The sequence below is a fragment of the Pan paniscus genome, chromosome 16, assembly GCF_029289425.2.
Source record: "Pan paniscus chromosome 16, NHGRI_mPanPan1-v2.0_pri, whole genome shotgun sequence".
Lineage (NCBI taxonomy): Eukaryota > Metazoa > Chordata > Mammalia > Primates > Hominidae > Pan > Pan paniscus.
This window is the reverse complement of record NC_073265.2, coordinates 64,145,357-64,166,508: the sequence shown is the minus strand read 5'-3', so window position 1 is coordinate 64,166,508 and position 21,152 is coordinate 64,145,357. Positions and strand designations below refer to the sequence as shown.

Below are 21,152 nucleotides of genomic sequence, written 5' to 3'. Positions count from 1 at the left end.
AAGATCTCGGCTCACTGCAACCTCCACCTCCCAGGTTCAAGCAATTCTACTGTTTCAGCTTCCTGAGTAGCTGGGATTGCAGGCATGCACCACCATGCCCGGCTAATTTTGTATTTGCAGTAGAGACGGGGTTTCTTCACGTTGGTCAAGCTGGTCTCAAACTCCAGACCTCAGGTGATCCCCCCACCTCAGCCTCCCAAATTGCTGGGATTATAGGCATGAGCCATCGCGCCCAGCCTTAACTTCTTTTTTTCTTTTTTTGAGACGGAGTCGCGCTGTGTCACCCAGGCTGGAGTACAGTTGTGCGATCTCGGCTCACTGCAACCTCCACCTCGCGGGTCCAAGTGATTCTCCTGCCTCAGCCTCCAGAGTAGCGTGCGCCACCACACCCAGCTAATTTTTGTATTTTTCGTAGAGACGGGGTTTCACCATGTTGGCCAGGATGGTCTCGAACTCCTGACCTCAGGTGATCTTCCCGCCTCAGCCTCCCAAAGTGCTGGGATTACAGGCATGAGCCACCATACCTGGCCATGTTTCCTTTTCTCCTTATTTTATTTTATTTTATTTTTGAGACGGAGTCTAGCTCTGTCACCCAGGCTGGAGTGCAGTGGTGTGATCTCGCCTCACCGCAACCTCCACCTCCTGGGTTCAAGTGATTTCTGGCTAATGTTAGTAATTTTAATAGAGATGGGGTTTCACCATGTTGGCCAGGCTGGTCTCAAACTCCTGACCTCAAGTGATCTCCTGGCCTTGGCGGCTCAAAGTGCTAGGATTGTGAACCTCCGAGCTCGGCCTTAATTTCTTTATGGCCAGCTGTTACATAGAAAGGCAAAGAGAAAGGTTAGAGTAATATTTTTAGGCTTTATGGCTGGCTTTGGGGCAAAGGGGTTCTACTTTCTAGACCCCCTCTTGGGGAGGAGGGATTCTAGTTTCTGTGGCATGCCTGGAGGGAGAGTAAGGGGCAAGAGACAAGAGGGCAGAAGGTCAGAGAGAAACTGCTTCGTAGGCCTTCACTTTGTGGTATTGTTTTCTAAGCCCCAACACTAGGTTGGTGGGAAACGGTGAGGGCAGGTGCTTTGAAAACATTTTAAAAATCCTTTTCCCCGCCAGGTTCCTACCCACTGAAGCCACACTGCTAGGGAGGAAAAAGAGAAGGGCAGATGCTGAGGCCCTGGAGAGTCGGCCTGAAGTGAGGAAGTGGCACATGAATGGCCACCTTTTCTTTCCTCAGTGTGCCCAGGGATAGAGAATGGGAGACAGCAAGACAGAATACAATGTCTCATTAACTCTGGGCAGCATCCAGATACTTCAGGCCTGGGAGAGGTGTCCTTGACTGCCCAGGGGCTCAAAGTTAGGATGTAGCTAGTGAGATAAGATGCAACAACAGTGGAACTTGATCAACCCTATTTCAGAGCCATCGTGGATTCAGGAGCCCTCCTGTAGGAGATGGGAAACATTCAGGTGAGAGTCCTCAGAACTGGGGATGTGGCGAAAAGATCCTTGACTGCCAGCAGCAACCTAATTTCTGAGCCTCTTTCCTAATCTGTGAAATGAAGTAGTTTAACTCATTTTTTATGCAAGCTGGTTTGTGATATAAGAATATGTACTAATAAAATCCCTTACGCATAGGCCTTTTTTTTTTTTTTTTTTTTTTTTTGAGATGGAGTTTTGATCTTGTTGCCCAGGCTGGAGTGCAATGGTGCGATCTCAACTCACTGCAACCTCTGCCTCCTGGGTTCCAGCAATTCTCCTGCCTCGGCCTCCCAAATAGCTGGGATTACAGGCATGCGCCACCACGCCTGGCTAATTTTGCATTTTTAGTAGAGACAGGGGTTTCTCCATGTTGGTCAGGCTGGTCTCGAACTCCCGACCTCAGGTGATCCGCCCGCCTTGGGCTCCCAAAGTGCTAGGACTACAGGCGTGAGCAACCGCGTCCAGCGGCATTCTTTCCCCCATTCGCTGTTTTATTTTATGCCACAATGAGAAGGCGGGGCTAAGCAAAGTAGGTTTTTGTTTTGTTTGGTTTTTTTGAGACGGAGTTTCGCTCTTGTTGCCCAGGCTGGAGTGCAATGGCACCATCTCGGCTCACCGCAACCTCCTCCTCCTGGGTTCAAGCGATTCTCCTGCCTCAGCCTCCCGAGTAGGTGGGATTGCGGGCATGCGTTGCGCCACCACGCCTGGCTAATTTTGTATTTTTAGTAGAGACGGGGGGGTTCCTCCATGTTGCCCAGGCTGGTCTTGAACTCCCGACCGCAGGTGATCCGCCTGCCTCGGCCTCCCAAAAGTGCTGGGATTACAGGCGTGAGCCACAGCGCCCGGGCGCAAAGTACGTATTTTTTATTATAGTTTGTTGTTATTGCTGTCATTCCTATTTTGAGGTGATTAAGTACCCTCCTGGGCCTGACTCGAACAAGATCACGGTCGGTTGCTCCTCCCTCGCCTCCATTCCTACTTACAGGATGGCAACTGCGCGTCACCTGACCAGAGACAAGGCGGGACGCGAGGCTAACAGTTTGTCCTCAGCGCGCCGCCGTAGCCCCCGCCGCCGGCCGCGCGGTGGCCCCTCCCGCCCACGCGCCAGAGTCGCAGTGGGCGGGCCTACGTGCTCCGCCCGCTGTGAGCCTGTCCGGCCCCCGCCCGCTCCGGAGCAACCCGCGAGCTTACACCGGCTTCTCTCTGTCCTCAGCCTGCGCGCCGCCATCGCCGTCATGCTGGGCGCCGCTCTCCGCCGCTGCGCTGTGGCCGCAACCACCCGGGCCGGCCCTCGAGGCCTCCTGCACTCCGCCCGGACCCCCGGCCCCGCCGCGGGTAAGGCCCCTGCTTGCCACTGCCCGCGCCCTCGTGTCCTTGCGGTGACCTGGGTCCCCGCCGCCACTCCGGGGCGGGCTCTCCCCGGCCTAGCCCTTGCCCTACCCTGGTTACTGAACCCGGTGACCGCGGGCCGCCCTGCCCGCCGCCTCGAGTAGTGGAGGACCTGAGAGCGCGCCCCCGGGGCCTCCCCCCGCGCAACTTCCTGGCTGTGCCACCGCGGACAGGTCAGATGTGGACCTGCTGTGGGCACCGAGGAGGGGACGCAGCGCTCCCCTTCGGTTCCCGGGCCATGACCCTGCCCCGGCGCCGACCCTGCGGCCACCTGACCGAGAGTGGCCGCCGCCGGCCTGCAGCGCCTCGGCGAAGGTGACATTGAGCCTCCGGGCACGCCGCTTGGGGTCCGAGGACACAATATGCTTCCGTATGGGACACACGATTATACTTTTCAATCAGGCATTTCTCGGTTAGCGATTAGTGTGTCACCTTCACAGCCTTTTCCGTCATTTTTAGGGTCTGCTGTGCCACGTTCTAATTCTTCCACGTTTAAAATAGATGGAAGTGTGTGGTTGTTTCCTGATCTCCGGAAGATAGCCAGAGTTTTGATAGGGCTTATGATAAAAATATCACTCTTTTGAAAATTGAATGTCACAGACACAGGAATACTGGGTTTTACAAGCATAGGAACGCTTCGTGTTTTTTCCCTTTTGTAATAGAAGCCTGATTGCTGGAGTATGAGACGTGCTTCTGATTTTTGTCTATTTTCCTTCCCTTTATATGTGTGCTGGGAGGTTTTGAGTCCACCACCATAGAATAATTACAGTAATTGCACTTCGATCTTGGTCCGTGATGATTATATAAGCTACATTTTGAAATTTAGCTTCTATGCATGCATATTATATTTTATTTTTGAACCTGCATCACTGGCAACTATGCATGCGTATTTAAACATAAGAACTCAGAAACTCGTTTCAGGGTATGCTGAAGTTAAAAATTAAAAAAAGAACTCAGCCGGGCGCGGTGGCTCATGCCTGTAATCCCAGCACTTTGGTAGGCCGAGGCGGGCGGATCACCTGAGGTCAGGAGTTCAAGAGCAGCCTGGCCAACATGGTGAAACCCTGTCTGTACTAAAAATACAAAAAATTTAGCTGGGTGTGGTGGTGGGCGCCTGTAATCCCAGCTACTCGGGAGGCTGAAGCACAAGAATCGCTTGAACCTGAGAGATGGAGGTTGCAGTGAGCCGAAATCGCGCCATTGCACTCCAGCCTGGCCGACAGAGCAAGACTCCGTCTCAAAAAAAAAAAAAAAGAACTCAGAAACTCAAAACTAATAAGGTTGTTGCCTTGACTAAGTGTTTTAACACTTCAGAACCTAAAGAATATGTTTTGCTTCATTCATTTTAGACTTTTATCATTTGTCGTAGAACCATAAGGCTGGAGGGTACTTTATTTTTGTTTATTTATTTATTTTTAAATTAGAGACGGAGTGTCTCTATGTTGCCCAGGCTGGGCTTGAACTCCTGGGCTCAGGTGATCCTCCCACCTCAGCCTCCCAAAGTTTGGGATTATAGGCATGAGCCACTGCAGCCAACCTAGAGTGTACTTTAGAGATCGTGGAAGCCATTTTATTTTATAGAAAAGGAAACCAAAGTCCATCTTGGGAAACTGACTCCTTGTTTTTGTTTTGTTTTGTTTTGTTTTTTGTTTTTTTGGTTTTTTTTTCTTGAGACAAGAGTTTCGTTCTTGTTGCCCAGGCTGGAGTGCAATAGCACGGTCTTGGCTCAAGCGATTCTCCTGCCTCAGCCTCCGGAGTAGCTGGGGTTACAGGCACCTGCCACCACGCCCGGCTACTTTTTGTGTTTTTAGTAGAGATGGGGTTTCACCATGTTGGCCATGCTGGTTTCGAGCTCGTGAGGTCAGGTGATCCGTCTGCCTCAGCCTCCCAAAGTGCTGGGATTACAGACGTGAGACACCACACCTGGCCGAAACTGACTCCTTTTTAATGGTGGAACCATTTTTGTTTCTTATAGTTATGTTTGGGCCATCCTGATGTTTGTTTAGATTTTGTGTTTTGCTAAAGTAACAGTACAATTTACATTTTTCAGCCGGACACGGTGGCTCGCGCCTGTAATCCCAGCACTTTGGGAGGTTGTGGCGGGTAGATTACCTGAGATCAGAAGTTCCAGACCAGCCTGAACATGGCGAAACCCAGTATCTACTAAAAATACAAAAATTAGCCAGGTGTGGTGGCACGCACACGTGGTCCCAGCTTCTTGGGAGGCTGAGGCATTAGAATTGCTTGAACCCGGGAGGCAGAGGTTTGCAGTGAGCCGAGATCATGCCATCTCAAAAAAAATTTTTTTTTTAATTTTTTTTTTTTTTGGTGATAGTCTCACTGTGTTGCCTAGGCTGGAGTGCAGTGGCACCATCACAGCTCACTGCAGCCTTGACCTCCTGGGACTCAACTGATCCTCCTGCCTCCGCCTTCCAAGTAGCTGGGACCACAAGAGTGTGCCACCAGTTTTATTTTCCGTAGAAACAGGCTGGTCTGGGGACTCCTGGGTTCAGGAGTGCCTCCCTCCTCCCACCTTCCAAAGTGCTGGGATTACAGGTGTGAGCCACCATGCCCAGCCAAATTTTTCTTTTTCTTCTTCTGTTGTTTTGGTTTTGTTTTGTTTTTGTTTTTGTTTTTGAGACAGGGTCTCGCTCTGTCATGCAGGCTGCAGTGCAGTTGGCACAGCTCACTGCAGCCTTAACCTCCTGGGCTCAAGCCATCCTTCCACCTCAGCCTCCCAAAGTGCTGGGATTACAAGCGAGAGCCACTGCACCCGGCCTCAGTAACTCGTTAATGTGCCCTCATTCCTACAGTTACCACCACCAAAGTGTTCATTCTTTGGGCCTGTCAGGGTTGATTATTTATTAAATGGAAAACTATCCGATTTAACTAAATTTAAACCCAAAGGATCAATGAGCCCTTTTATTTTTCTATATATGTTAGCCTTTTTTGTTTTTAAATGGAGTGCTTAACTGAATGCCAAAAAGCAGTGTTAGAAATAGCTTTTTAGGATGAAGCCCTAAAAATGTCCTCATTTTTCACAGCTGCTGCTTTTTTCTTACTTTGGGACTTTCAGGTTACGTAAAAGCTCTGAGTAATTGTTTTCCAAAATAATTTGCCTTTCAAGCTTCAATACTAGGTGGAGATCCTGTTCTTAAGTGGGGTGGGGTGTGTGGGGCAGAGAATGCTAGTATAGTTTACCTAAAAAAAGTTAAGCATGTGGGGGATGTGTCCATAGCTAATAGAATAGATCCTGCTTTACCCATTATTGGATTTAACAATATAATTTAAATCATGGCCGGGCATGGTGGCTCACGCCTGTAATCCCAGCACTTTGGTAGGCTGAGGCGGGCGGATCACAATGTCAGGAGATCGAGACCATCCTGGCTAACACGGTGAAACCCCGTCTCTACTAAAAATACAAAAAAATTAGCCGGGCGTGGTGGCGAGTGCCTGTAGTCCCAGCTGCTGGGGAGGCTGAGATAGGAGAATGGCGTAAACCTGGGAGGCGGAGCTTGCAGTGAGCTGAGATTGCGCCACTGCACTCCCGCCTGGGCGACAGAGTGAGACTCCATCTCAAAAAAAAAAAAAAATTTAAATCACGTGGGGAGAGTCTGTTTTAGCCCTTCAGAAAGGGATGTATGGGTTTTTAAATTTTTATTTAATTTGTTTGATATAGAGTATTGCTCTATCACCTAGGCTAGAGTGCAGTGGCGCAGTCATAGCTCACTGCAGCCTTGTTGCCCTGGGCTCAAGGGATCCTCCCGCCTCAGCCTCCTGAGTAGCTGGGACCACCAAACCCCGCTAATTTTTTAAGTTTTTTGTAGAGAATGGAGGTCTGTCTTTGTTGCCCAAGCTGGTCTCTCAGTCCTGGCATCAAGCGATCCTGCCTTGGCCTCTCAAAGTTCTAGTTCTGTTTTATAAAAGACTTTTTGGAATACAACCAGTTTGTAATTTGGCTTCCAGAAGACATATGATCAAATCCTTGAAGGTGGTGATCTCCTTGACTTGGATTTGCTGTTGCTGGTCATCTTATTCACAGTTAGGAAACAAAGCGTAGCACTCATGTAGTCAAATCCATGCCCAGCAGTGAACAAAAGGAATTGCTTATCATGAAGCACTGTTGTGGATGGGACAGGTAATTACCTCTGGGGAAGGAGTACATAGACCTTTCATTGGGTAAATACTTAGGAGTGGAATTACTGTGTTATATGGTAGGTTTGTGTTTAACTTGATAAGAAACTGCTTAAACCGTCTTCCAAAGTGATTGTATCATTTTATACTTGCACTTTCAGTATTCAGTTAAGGCTAGCTTTAGTTTTTGAAGAGGTAGCTTATAATTTTTTCTTTTTTGAGACAGGGTCTCACTCTGTCGCCCAGGCTAGTGCCACTGCATCTGGCCCTAAGTTCTTGATAATAGTGCATTAGATGGTTGTTCTAATCTATGTTTTTACATAGATAGATAGATAGATAGATAGATAGATAGATAGATAGATAGATAGATAGATTTTTTTTTTTTTGAGACGGAGTCTTGCTCTGTCGCCCAGGCTGGAATGCAGTGGCACGATCTTGGCTCACTGCAACCTCCCTGGGTTCAAGCTGTTCTCCTCCTTCAGCATTCCAAGTAGCTGGGACTACAGGGGTGTGCCACCACGCCTGGCTAATTTTTTGTATTTTAGTAGAGACAGGGTTTCACCATGTTGGCCAGGCTGGTCTTGAACTCCTGGCCTCAAGTGATCTGCCTGCCTCAGCCTCCCAAAGTGCTGGGATTACAGGTGTGAGCCACCGCACCTGGCCTTGTTTTCTGATATATTAAATTTGAATATTAGTCTTGTAAGACTTATTAAATATCCATGTAGTTTTGATTAAATGTTTGTACTTACCAGACATATTTAGGTGTAGAGATCCATTTTTTTCTTGTTGTAGAAATTAAGGCTGGGAACCGTGGCTCATGCCTGTTATCCCAGCACTTTGGGAGGCTGAGGCAGGCAGATCATGAGGTCAAGAGTTCGAGACCAGCCTGACTAACATGGTGAAACTTTGTGTCTACTAAAGATACAAAAAATTAGCCTGACATGGTGGCGCATGCCTGTAATCCCAGCTACTTGGGAGGCTAAGGCAGGAGAATCACTTGAACCCGGGAGATGGAGGTTGCAGTGAGCCGAAATCGTGCCATTGCACTCCAGCCTGGGCGACAGGGTGAGACTCTGTCTCAAAAAAAAAAAAAAAAGAAATTAAAACGTGTTCACTTCTAGTCCATTTATGTACATGTTCCACTTCATTCTGGGCTTGGATTATGTAGGTAATTTAGGTTTCTGGGAAGATCTTTTCTGCTTCGTTTTTTTGCTACTCTTCCTCCTGCCAGTTACTGCATTAAAGACATATAGGATATTACTAATGTTTAAATTTCAGAGTGTTCTTAGAACAACAATGTTGAGAGGTTTCTGGGTGAAGTTTTTAAAAATATATATATATGTATGTTAAGGCTGGGTATGGTGGCTCACACCTGTAATTCTAGTATTTTGGGAGTGGTAGGATTGCTTGAGGCTAGGAGTTTAAGACCACCCTGGGCAACATATCAAGACCCCCATCTCTAAAAGTAAATAAATAAAAATATGTTAAGCCTTAAACAACTGGAAGTTACACCACACTTATCTAATACAGGTAGTAGGAAATGTGATTTGAGATAGGTTTCATCTCTTTAAGTTATGATTTCTATAAATAGACAACTAAGACGTTTTTAGATAAGGGTTAGTTTATAGCTACCATTTGTTTAATACTTACCAGTGCATAGTGTTAACCTACCTGTTTTCACATTTAATCTTCATAATCTGCTAAGGGGGGTAGCGTCCCCATTTTACAGATAAGGAAAATGAAACTTAAGTTAATTTTCCAGGGTCAAACAGAGAGAGCGAAGAGCCTAGAGGTATCTAAGTGCTAGGTTGTGCTGCATTCAATACCCAAAGATAAAATTTTCTGCCTCCGCCTATCCCCCTACCTGTTCCAGAGGCTGTTCAGAAGGAATTCAGATTTCCAGACTCAATTCAGTGTCCATTTGACAAGAAGAAAGAAAAAATGGGGCTGGGTGCAGTGGCTTGCGTCTGTAATCCCAGCACTTTGGGAGGCTGAGGTGGGCAGATCACTGGAGGTCAGGAGTTCGAGACCAGCCTGGGCAATGTGGTGAAATCCCGTCTCTACTCAAAATACAAAACTTAGCCAAGCTTAGTGGCGCTCGCCTGTAGTCTCAGCTACTCAGAAGGCTGAGGCAGGAGAATCACTTGAATCCAGGAGGCAGAGGTTGCAGTGAGCTGAGATTGTTCCACTGCATTTCAGCCTGGGTGACAGAGTGAGACTCGATCTCAAAAAAAAAAAAAAAAAATGGAAATGCTTTTCATACAGTACTCTATGTAAACATCATTTCTTTTTTTCTTTGAGACAGAGTCTTGCTGTGTCGCCCAGGCTGGAGTACAATGGCATCATCTCACCTCACCTCAACCTCCGCCTCCTGGGTTCGAGTGATTCTCCTGCCTCAGTCTCTCGCGTAGCTGAGATTACAGGCGCCCGTCATCACGCCCAGCTAATTTTTGTATTTTTAGTAGAGACGGAGTTTCACAATGTTGATCAGGCTGGTCACAAACTCCTGAACTCAGGTGATCCACCAGTCTCAGCCTCCCAAAGTGCTGGAATTACAGGTGTGAGCCACTGCGCCCAGCCCAAAATATTCCTAGTAAAACAGTATTATTTTGCATTAGGTATAGATTAGAGTGTACGTTCCCTTAGGGGATTTATCAGAATATTTTGGGAAGGGGCTGTAGTTTGATAAAGCAATTTGTATGTGTAATTTGTCAGGATGTGTAATTTATTTTGGAATATAATAACATGAGAATTTTTTTTTTTTTTTTTTTTTTTTTTTTGAGACAGAGTCTCGCTCTGTTGCCCAGGCTGGAGTGCAGTGGCGTGATCTCTGCTCACTGCAAGCTCTGCCTCCTGGGTTCACGCCATTCTCCTGCCTCAGCCTCCCAACTAGGTGGGACCACAGGCGCCCGCCACCACACCCGGCTAATTTTTTGTATTTTTAGTAGAGACGGGGTTTCACCGTGTTAGCCAGGATGGTTTCGATATCCTGACCTCGTGGTCCGCCCATCTCAGCCTCCCAAAGTGCTGGGATTACAGGCGTGAGCCACCAAGCCCGGCCCGAGATTTTTTTTTTTTTAATGTGTGAATGAAGTATATAAGTTTACTTAAGAACTTGAATGGTGCCAGGGCTGGTGGCTCACACCTGTAATCCCAGCACTTTGGGAGGCAAGGGAGGAAGGAATGCTTGAGCCCAAAGAGTTCGAGGCTGCAGTGAGCTGTGATCGCGCCACTACACTCCAGCCTAGGCAACAACAGAGCGAGAGCCTGTCTCAAAAAAAAGAACTTGAATGGACATTAGTATTGCTCTTAGTTTTTTTTTTGTTGCTTTTTTGTTTTTTGTTGTTGTTGTTGTTTATTGTCTTTTTTTTTTTTTTTTTTGAGGCAGAGTCTCGCTCTGTCGCCAGGCTGGAGTGCAGTGGCGCAATCTCGGCTCACTGCAACCTCCGCCTCCTGGGTTCAAGCAATTCCCCTGCTTCATCCTCCCGAGTTGCTGGGACTACAGGCACGCGCCACCACACCCAGCTAATTTTTATACTTTTGGTAGAGATGGGGTGTCACCATGTTGGCCAGGATGGCCTTGATCTCTTGACCTCTTGATCCACCCGCCTCAGCCTCCCAAAGTGCTGGGATTACAGGCGTGAGCCACTGCGCCCGGCCTAGTCTTAGTTTTTTAGTTTTAGTTTTTGTTTTTGTTTTTTTGTTTGTTTTTTGAGTCAGAGTCTTGCTCTGTCGCCCAGGCTGGAGTGCAGTGGTGTGATCTCAGCTCACTGCAACCTCCGCCGTCCAGGTTCACGCCATTCTCCTGCCTCAGCCTCCCGAGTAGCTGGGACTACAGCCGCCCGCCACCACACCTGGCTAATTTTTTGTATTTTTAGTAGAGACGGGGTTTCACCGTGTTAGCCAGGATGGTCTTGATCTCCTGACCTCGTGATGCGCCTGCCTCGGCCTCCCAAAGTGCTGGGATTACAGGCGTGAGCCACTGCGCCTGGCCTATTCTTAGTTTTTAGAAGTGGGGTGTCGCTGTGTTGCCCAGGCTGGAATGCAATGGCTATTTTATCAGGTTCTGTCATATTGTTAGCACCCTACGACCTTGAACTCCTGGGCTCGGGTAATCTTCCTGCCTCAGCCTCTGAGTAGCTGGCACTACAGGTGTGTGCCCCACTATGCCCACCTGGGACATTTTTACTTAGGAATTAATACTCTGGTTATGTGTAAACATTCAAACAATATGGAAGTATATAAAGTAGTTTTTACGTCCCATGATAATCACTGTTAATTTAAAATCAGAGGGAACCACTGTTAATAATTTCAAGCGAGTATTATACATTAGGGAGAAAAGTATAAACATGCCTATGTAATACTTTTTGTTCTACTTGATTTTATTTGCTTAATTTAAAATATATCTTTCTGTATCAATGTATACGATGTATTTCATTTGACCTGTTCAATATTTTTGCTGCCGCAACATATATAGTCAACTCAAAATTTAATGCATTAAACAAGATATATCAAGTACTATTTGTGTACATTGAAGTTATGGTTCTTTCACATTGTAGCTATCCAGTCAGTTCGCTGCTATTCCCATGGGTCACAGGAGACAGATGAGGAGTTTGATGCTCGCTGGGTAACATACTTCAACAAGCCAGATATAGATGCCTGGGAATTGCGTAAAGGTAATTGGAACATAAACATATTTGTCTATTTTGGTGTGTAAATATGAACTGCTTCTGCTCCTTTATTGAGAGCAACTGTTTCGAAAACATGCGTTGTTTAAACTGGTTACTTCATGCAACTTGCAGTTAGGAAAGTTTATGGCTACCTATAAAGCAGGATTTTAAGGCAGGCACTATTGACATTTTGGGCCAGATAATTCTTTGTTGTAGGGGACTGTCCTTTACACTGTAGGGTGTTTAGCATCACCTTTGGCCTCTACCTGCTAGGAGCCAGTATGCACACATTCGTACCATGTGACAACCAAAAATGTTTCTAGGCATTACCCAGTGTCTCCTGAGGGATGAAGTCACCCTTAATTGAAAACCACTGCTATAGCAATAAGGCTAGATGAGCAAAAGGTAACAGTTTTGTACATTTCAAACAATTTACACAGGACGGGCGCGGTGGCTAACGCCTGTAATCCCAGAACTTTGGGAGGCCAAGGCGGGCGGATCACGAGGTCAGGAGATCAAGACCATCCTGGCTAACATGGTGAAACCCCGTCTCTACTAAAAATACCAAAAAAATTAGCCAGACGTGGTGGCGGGTGCCTATAGTCCCAGCTACTCGGGAGGCTGAGGCAGGAGAATGGCGTGAACCCAGGAGGCAGAGCTTACAGTGAGCCGAGATCGCGCCACTGCACTCCAGCCTGGGCAACAGAGTGAGACTCTGTCTCAGAAAAAAAAAAAAAAAAAAAAAAAAAAAGAATTTACACAAAGCAGTCATTTGGTTCCCTTCCCCTTTGGGTGATGGTTTGGGTTTTTTGTTATTTTTGCATTGTTTTGCCCTGAATAAGTAAGTAAGTTAGAACTTGTCTTTCCTAAATTTGCAGATGCACACTTAACATGAAAAAATAGAATTAGGTGTAGGGTAATTTATCTCATACCAAAAATTCAATCTCAATGACTGCATCGTATTCACTGGTATACTTTGTTTAAATATTTTAAAGTAATAAAAGCAAGAAACCTAAGTGCTTTAAACTTCTCTGCAGAAATGTAATGATTCCCTTTTGCTACAACCAGTAGAATTCTTACTGAACAATCTGGAGTAGAAGTAATAAAAAGAACAATTATGTATTCCCATTAAGAGAATCTTAAATTTTATGATGTGTCATTTTGTGCAGATCTGAAAGTAATCATGCCCAATCATTTTCTGGTTGAATGTTTATGAGTCTGTGTACTAATGTTTCTCTATAATATCTCCTTAATGTCCTCATTTAGGCTTCATTAACTCTACGCATTTCTCTGGCTGTTTTTAGGCTGTTTTCCAGTTGAATCTCTTTTATTTTGGTTTTTTTGTTTGTTTGTTTTGTTTTGTTTGAGATGGAGTTTCTCTCTTATTGCCCAGGCTAGAGTGCAATGGTGCGATCTCAGTTCACTGCAACCTCCACCACCTGGGTTCAAGTGATTCTCCTGCCTCAGCTTCGAGAGTAGCTGGGATTACAGGCATGTGCCACCACGCCCGGCTAATTTTGTATCTTTAATAGAGACAGGGTTTCTCCATGTTGACCAGGCTGGTCTTGAACTCCTGACCTCAGGTGATCCACCTGAGCCCAGCCTTGAATCTCTTTTAAAGCATCCAAAATGTGTTCATTCTACTAAGAGTTAAAGATAGGAGGGCCGGATGTGGTGGCTCATGCCTGTAATCCCAGCACTTTGGGAGGCCGCGGCGGGTGGATCACGAGGTCAGGAGTTCAAGACCAGCCAGGCCAAGATGCTGAAACCCCGTCTCTACTAAAAATACTAAAATTAGCCGGGCTTGGTGGCACCCGCCTGTAATCCCAGCTACTTGGTAGGCTGAGGCAGGAGAATCACTTGAACCCAGGTGGCAGCGGTTGCAGTAAGCTGAGGTGGCACCACTGTACTCCAGCCTGGGTGACAGAGCAAGACTCCATCTCCAAAAAAAAAGTTAGGAGTTGAAAATGACCCTCTTGTTCTCAAAGGGGAAAAAAAAACTCAGGATTTTTTCCTTCAATCTGCGTGCTGTTGCATAGTTCTTTCTTTCCACTGATTCACTAAGGGAGATCCACTGTGATCTTATTATCTAGAATTTGTTAAAGGTAGATTTCTCTCATTTTATAGGTAAGAGAATGGAGACCCAGACAGATAAGATCATACATCAGTGATTCAGTAAAAATATAAATAACTCATAGTTTAAGTGAGGCTCTTCGAGGTTGACATAGCCCTTCTTTTTAATTTTGCAGGGATAAACACACTTGTTACCTATGATATGGTTCCAGAGCCCAAAATCATTGATGCTGCTTTGCGGGCATGCAGACGGTTAAATGATTTTGCTAGTACAGTTCGTATCCTAGAGGCTGTTAAGGTCAGTGAAATAATAATGCTAAAATTGTTCTGTAAATGAGTGGGCTATTGCTGAGGTATCAGAATATTCTATATTTTTGAATTTGTTAAAATGCCTAAAATGAGTCCTTATATAACTAGAAGGAATGTACATTGCAGTTAAAATCTTTCTAGAGGCTACTTTGGCAGCATTTATTCAAGGCCTTACAAATTGTACATGATACACTTTTGTTCAGCAATTCCATTTAAGAATTTATCTTTTTTCTTTTTTCTCTCTGTTTTTTTTTTTTTTCTTTCTTTTTTAAGAATTTATCTTGGCCGTGTGTGATGGCTCATGCCTGTAATCCCAGCACTTTGGGAGGCTAAGGCGGGTGGATCATGCGATGTCAGGAGTTTGAGAACAGCCTGGCCAACATGGTGAAACCCTGTCTCTACTAAAAATATAAAAATTAGGCCAGGCGCGGTGGCTCACGCCTGTAATCCCAGCTCTTTGGGAGGCCGAGGCGGGCGGATCACGAGGTCAGGAGATCGAAACCATCCTGGCTAACACGGTGAAACCCTGTCTCTACTAAAAATACAAAAAAATTAGCCGGGTGTGGTGGCAGGTGCCTGTAGTCCCAGCTACTTGGGAGGCTGAGGCGGGAGAATGGCGTGAACCCGGGAGGCAAAGCTTGCAGTGAGCCAAGATAGCGCCACTGCACTCCAGCCTGGGTGACAGAGCAAGACTCTGTCTCAAAAAAAAAAAAAAAAAAAAAAAATTAGCTGGGCATGGTGGCACATGCATGTAATCCCAGCTACTCGGGAGGCCCAGGCAGGAGAATTGCTTGAACCCGGGAGGCGGAGGTAGCAGTGAGCTGAGATCGCACCATTGCACTCCAGCCTGGGCAACAAGAGAGAAACTCCGTCTCTAAAAAAAAAAAGAAAGGAATTTATCAAGGAAATAATAAAGGATATATAAAGATTTAACTACAAAGTGTATTCATCTTCTTGCTATTTGTCATACGAAATGTTAGGAATTCTTGAGAGGGAGCTTCCCAGAACTGGTTATACTACACAACTGTTGATACTGTAGAAATGTGTTTGACTTTAAACATATTTGCGTTGGCTGGGCACGGTGGCTCACGCCTGTAATCCCAGCACTTTGGGAGACTGAGGCGGGTGGATCACCTGAGGTCAAGAGTTCGAGACCAGCCTGACCAAGATGGAGAAACCCCATCTCTACTGAAAATAAAAAATTAGCCCGGCGTGGGGGTGCATGCCTGTAATCCCAGCTAGTCGGGAGGCTGAGGCAGGGGAATTGCTTGAACCCGGGAGGCAGAGGTTACAGTGAGCCAAGATGGCACCATTGCACTCCAGCCTGGGCAACAAGAGAGAGGAACTCCATCTCAAAAAAATATATATACATTATATGAAAACATAGGAGGATATATACTAATTTTCCTCCCTCTTATTTGGTCATAATTTCTGAGTTTATTTATTTTTTCGAGATAGAGTCTCACTCTGTCGCCCAAGCTGGAGTGCAATGGCGTGATCTCAGCTCACTGCAACCTCCGAGGTCTCCTGGGTTCAAGCGATTCTTCTGCCTCAGCCTCCCGAGTAGCTGGGATTACAGGCTAATTTTGTATTTTAAGAGACGGGGTTTCTCCATGTTGGTCAGGCTGATCTCAAACTCCTGACCTCAGTTGATCCACCCGCCTCAGCCTCCCAAAGTGCTGGGATTACAGGGGTGAGCCACCACGCCCGGCCGGCACTTTCTTAGTTCTTTTGACTTCTTATTCGTTCCTAAGGAACCTTGTGACAGCACAGGTGTAACTATATATTACAGTGAAAAGTCTCCAGCCCTGGACATATGTATTCTCAAAGTACAGCTCTCCATGAAAAGATACTGTGGTCTGTAAGAAAGAAACTTAAGGTCCGTTAACAGCAGAAGTGTGACATTACTTTATCTATAATGGGTAAGATAATTAAGGGTTCTGTAGGCTATCAATCCATTCAGCACTGGTAGTTAATTCAGTTAGGGTCTCAAATTGGAGGCAAATGAAAAAACTTTTCCCGTTAACTTAATTATTCATGTTGCCTGCTGGGCATGTCTAATTGCCTTCACAAAATTCTGTCATCACTACCTTCTTTTCCAGTAATTCTAGACTTTAAGATTTTTTTCTGGATTTAGTCCAATTGCAGTTATTCTCAAGGTATTTCAAAAGCCTACCTTGAACAGTACATATATAAGTTGCCCTCTTTATTTTTATTTAATTTTTTTTTTTTTTTTTTTGAGACGGAGTCTCGCTCTGTCGCCTAGGCTGGAGTGTAGTGTCATGATCTCAGCTCACTGCAACCTCCGCCTCCCTGGTTCAAGCATTCCCAAGTAGCTGGGATTACAGGGGCGTGCCACCACACCCGGCAAATTTTTGTATTTTTAGTAGAGACGGGGTTTCACCATGTTGGTCAGGATGGTCTCGAACTCCTGACCTTGTGGCCACCCGCCTTGGCCTCCCAAAGTGCTGGAATTACAGGCATGAGCCACGGCACCCAGCAAGTTGCCCTATTTACTGAACAAATGTGTTAACTTAAAAGTAGATGACCTGTTTTGTTTTGTTTTGTTTTGTTTTGTTTTTTGAGATAGAATCTTATTCTGTCACCCAGGCTGGAGTGCAGTGGCGTGATCTTGGCTCACTGCAACCTCCGCCTCCCGGGTTCAAGCCAGTTCTCCTGCCTCAGCCTCCCGAGTAGCTGAGATTACAGGCATGTGCCACTACACCTGGCTGATTTTTGTATTTTTAGTAGAGATGGGATTTCACCATGTTGTCCAGGCTGGTCTCGAACTCCTGACCTCAAGTGATCCGCCCGCCTCGGCCTCCCAAAGTGCTGGGATTACAGGTGTGAGCCACCGTGCCCAGCTGATCACCTGTATTATTCTGTCCTACCTGCCTCTGCATAAGTAATTAAAGGCATTTTTAAGTTCATTTCATGAATTAATAGACATGGCTTTTGAGAAAGTTAAATGTGAATATTCTCTTTGCCATCAGGACAAAGCAGGACCTCATAAGGAAATCTACCCCTATGTCATCCAGGAACTTAGACCAACTTTAAATGAACTGGGAATCTCCACTCCAGAGGAACTGGGCCTTGACAAAGTGTAAACCCCATGGGTAAGCGACAAACCACTGAAGAAGGCAGGAAAACAATCCAGAGAGGTGTGGGTGGATGACATTTCAGTGTGCTATAGTAAGACCTTTCAGTGTTCTTGTTAGAGATAATGGCCGTGAGCATGAAGAGATTTTGAGAATACCAGTAATGGTAAATTTAAAGAACTGAAATGATTTCTAGTTGTTATCATTATTTTCTTTCTTTCTTTCTTTTCTTTCTTTCGTCTTTTTTTTTTTTTTGAGATGGAGTCTTATTCTGTTGCCCAGGCTGGAGTGCAGTGGTGCAATCTAGGCTCACTGCAGCCTCCGCATCCTGGATTCAAGCCTCAGCCTCCCAAGTAGCTGGGACTACAGGCCACATGCCACCATAACTGGCTAATTTTTGTATTTTTAGTAAAGACGGGATTTCATTATGTCGGCCAGGCTGGTCTCAAACCCCGACCTCATGATCCACCTGCGTTGGCCTCCCAAAGTGCTGGGATTACAGGCTTGAGCCACCGCGCCCGGCATCATTATTTTCTTACTGGTAGAAAGACAAATAAAAGCCACCTTAATTAAAGAAAAATCTTTATACAATATTCTAGGCATAAACAGTAGCATAGATGATAATATAGTGAGTCTGTGTACACATATCCAGATTTTCAGATACTTTTATTGTTGCCACATTTGCTTTGGTGTGTTTAAAGTATTTCTATTTGGGCTGGGCACAGTGGCTCACGCCTGTAATCCCAGCACTTTGGGAGGCCGAGGCGGGTGGATCACAAGGTCAGGAGTTCGAGACCAGCATGGTGAAACCTTGTCTCTACTAAAAATACAAAAATTAGCTGGGTGTGGTGGCATGTGCCTGTAGTCCCAGCTACTCGGGAGGCCGAGGCGGGAGAATCACTTGAACCCAGGAGGCGGAGGTTGCAGTGAGCCGAGACTGTGTCACTGTACTCCAGCCTGGGTGACAGAGTGAGACTCTGTCTCAAAAAAAAAAAAAAAAAAAAAGACTCAGAACTTGGCTGGCAGCAATGGCTCATGCCTGTAAGCTCAGCACTTTGGGAGGCTAAGGTGGGAGGATTGCTTGAGTTCAGGAGTATCAGGAGTTTGAGACTGGCTTGAGCAACATAGTGAGACCCTGTCTCCTTTAGTTAATTAAATACATACATACATAGAAAGAAAAATATTCAGAATTCAAGGAATTTTTATATTCAGTCTTCCTGTTGAGAAACTGAACAGAAAATGCTGAAAACTTTGTAATCTACTTTTAAGATTTTTTTTTTTTTTTTTTGAGACGGAGTCTCACTCTGTCACCTAGGCTGGAGTGCAATGGCATGATCTCGGCTCACTGAACCTCCGCCTCCCGGGTTCAAGCCGATTCTTGTACCTCAGGCTCCTAAGTAGCTGAGATTACAGGCATGCACCACCATGCCCGGCTAATTTTTGTATTTTTAGTAGAGACGGGGTTTCACCATGTTGGCCAGGCTGGTCTTGAACTCCTGATTTCAGGTGATCCACCCGCCTCAGCCTCCCAAAGTGCTGGGATTACAGGCATGAGCCACCACGCCCAGGTGGGCTCTCGTTTTAAAGCTTGCTTTAACGGAGTGGTCGTTTTGTTTGTTTTTGTTTAATTTATTTGTTTTAAATTTTGTTATAGAGTCAGGGTCTCACTATGTTGCCCAGGCTGTTCTTGAACTCCTGGGCTCAAGTGATCCTTCCACCTTGGCCTTCCAAATTATTTGGGTTTCAGGTGTGAGCCAAAAGCAATGGTCTTTTCATTTTATCTTTGTCCACCCTCTCACCAGCACAGCCTCCCTGAAGTAGCTCATCTTTATAATATATGCAATGGTTTTGACTTCTGTGAGTACTTAAAGAAAACTAGTTGTTCAGAATGGAAATTTTCCTAGTTATACTTTTGAAGCTCTTGTTTGTTTGTTTTTTGTTGTTGTTTTGAGACGGAGTCTCACTCTGTCGCCCAGGCTGGAGTACAGTGGCACGACCTCTGCTCACTGTAACCTCTGCCTGTCGGGTTCAAACAATTCTCATGCCTCAGCCTCCCTAGTAGCTGGGATTACAAGTGCCCACCACCATGCCCGGTTCATTTTTGTATTTTTAGTAGAGACCGGGTTTCGCCATGTTGGCCAGGCTGGTCTTGAACTCCTTACCTCAGGTGATCCACCTGCCTCAGCCTCCCAAAGTGCTGGGCTTACAGGTGTGAGCCACCGCGTCTGGCCCTGTGATTGATATTCTTTTTCTTTTTCTTTTTTTTTTTTGAGACGGAGTCTGGCTCTGTCACCCAGGCTGGAGTGCAGTGGCATGATCTCGGCTCGCTGCAAGCTCCGTTTTCCAGGTTCACGCCATTCTTCTGCCTCAGCCTCCTGAGTAGCTGGGACTACAGGCACCCGCCACCATGCCCGGCTAATTTTTTGTATTTTTAGTAGAGACGGGGTTTCACCGTGTTAGCCAGGATGGTCTCAAATCTCCTGACTTCGCGATCTGCCTGCCTCGGCCTCCCAAAGTGCTGGGATTACAGGCGTGAGCCACTGCGCCCAGCCCTGTGGTTCATATTCTATAATGAACTCCTAAAAGATGGTTTTAGTTTTCATTTTATCAAGTATTATTCCAAGGGGTCCAGAAGATCTTTTTTATGTAGGATATATTCTAGCTATACTAACTTTTTTTCTTTTTCTTTTTCTTTTTTTTGTTGGGAGACAGAGTCTTGCTCTGTCATCCATGCTGAAGTGCAATGAAGCGATCTCGGCCCACTCCAGCCTCCGCCTCCCGGTTGAAGAGATTCTCGTGCCTTAGCCTCCCGAGTAGCTGGGACTGCAGGCGTGGGCCACCACACCAGGCTAATTTTTTGTATTTTAGTGGAGACGGAGTTTCACTGTGTTGCCCAGGGTGGCCTTGAACTTCTATGCTCAGGCAATCCATTCGCCTCGGCTTCCCAAAGGGCTAGCGTTACGGGCATGAGTCACCGTGTCCGGCCCCAAAAAATTTTTTTTTGTTAAATGGCAGCTACTGGACACTTTTCTGATTGGGAAGGAAGTACCAGTGTATAAACAACAAAAAAGCCACAAAGCTAGTCGCTTGTGGGTTGACAGTAGGCAGGATTAAGTAAGAGCAGTAAAGGGTAGAGAGAGACAGTGATTTCCCTGGTTGTAGCACTAAGGGTTATTTTTAAAAGATTTCTACTTTTTCTTTATTCTTTCCTGGCTAATTCTTTGTGTTTTCTCTTACAGATGGGCTTCCCCAAGGATTTATTGACATTGCTACTTGAGTGTGAACAGTTACCTGGAAATACTGATGATAACATATTACCTTATTTGAACAAGTTTTCCTTTATTGAGTACCAAGCCATGTAATGGTAACTTGGACTTTAATAAAAGGGAAATGAGTTTGAACTGAAATTAGGTATTTGTTTCATGTGTTTGCATTAATAAGCAGAAAATTAAGTGCTGTATTGGTTTCACGGTTTTGCTGCCCTCTTACATGCTGAGAGAACTGTGTTAATTCTCTGGAAACCATCTGACATGAAAATCAGCTTCATTAATATGTTTGGGTGCCCTAGCTTGTAAATTAGCTGAAGGCTAGAAGTCATTTATATAGAATTTTCTTGTTGACACCCTAGGCTTAGGGGACTGGTTGTCTGTGGGGATAGATCAAATTGTGTACCTTTCCAAAACAGGTTTTAATGATGTTTAAAAGTGGTCACTGAGATAGTCTTGAGGATGTGCTATGCAGTAGCCAAGCCCTCTTACGGTGTGTTCCTCTCTTAGTGCCCCTTTCCTTTCCTACCTGTTCTTCCCTTGCAGTGGTGTATTAGCCTTGGACATTAAAACATTTGCTTTGTAAATTTGGAGGCATTCTGATTAAACAGCTGAGTAAAACAAATCCTGCTTGTCTTAGAAGCACCATAATACTAGAACCAGCTGCTGGATAAAGAGGTTCTAGATCTGGGTGACTTCTAGTATAGCCAGTCCAGACTGCAGTATCAGGGAAATTGAAT

The 21,152-nt window shown here is 45.6% G+C and overlaps 1 protein-coding gene across 2 annotated transcripts; it reads left to right on the top strand.

Moving 5' to 3' along the window:
• Positions 1 to 2,477: 2,477 nt before the first annotated feature.
• Positions 2,478 to 20,553, top strand: LOC100988094 (cytochrome c oxidase subunit 5A, mitochondrial). Of its 2 annotated transcripts, XM_034938335.4 has the most exons (5): positions 2,478 to 2,808; positions 11,556 to 11,672; positions 13,916 to 14,037; positions 17,042 to 17,164; positions 20,386 to 20,553. In XM_034938335.4, exons 1-4 carry the CDS (start codon positions 2,709 to 2,711, stop codon positions 17,153 to 17,155), a joined length of 453 nt encoding a protein of 150 aa, XP_034794226.4. In that variant the 5' UTR covers positions 2,478 to 2,708; the 3' UTR covers positions 17,156 to 17,164; positions 20,386 to 20,553.
• The last annotated feature ends 599 nt before the right edge of the window (positions 20,554 to 21,152 follow it).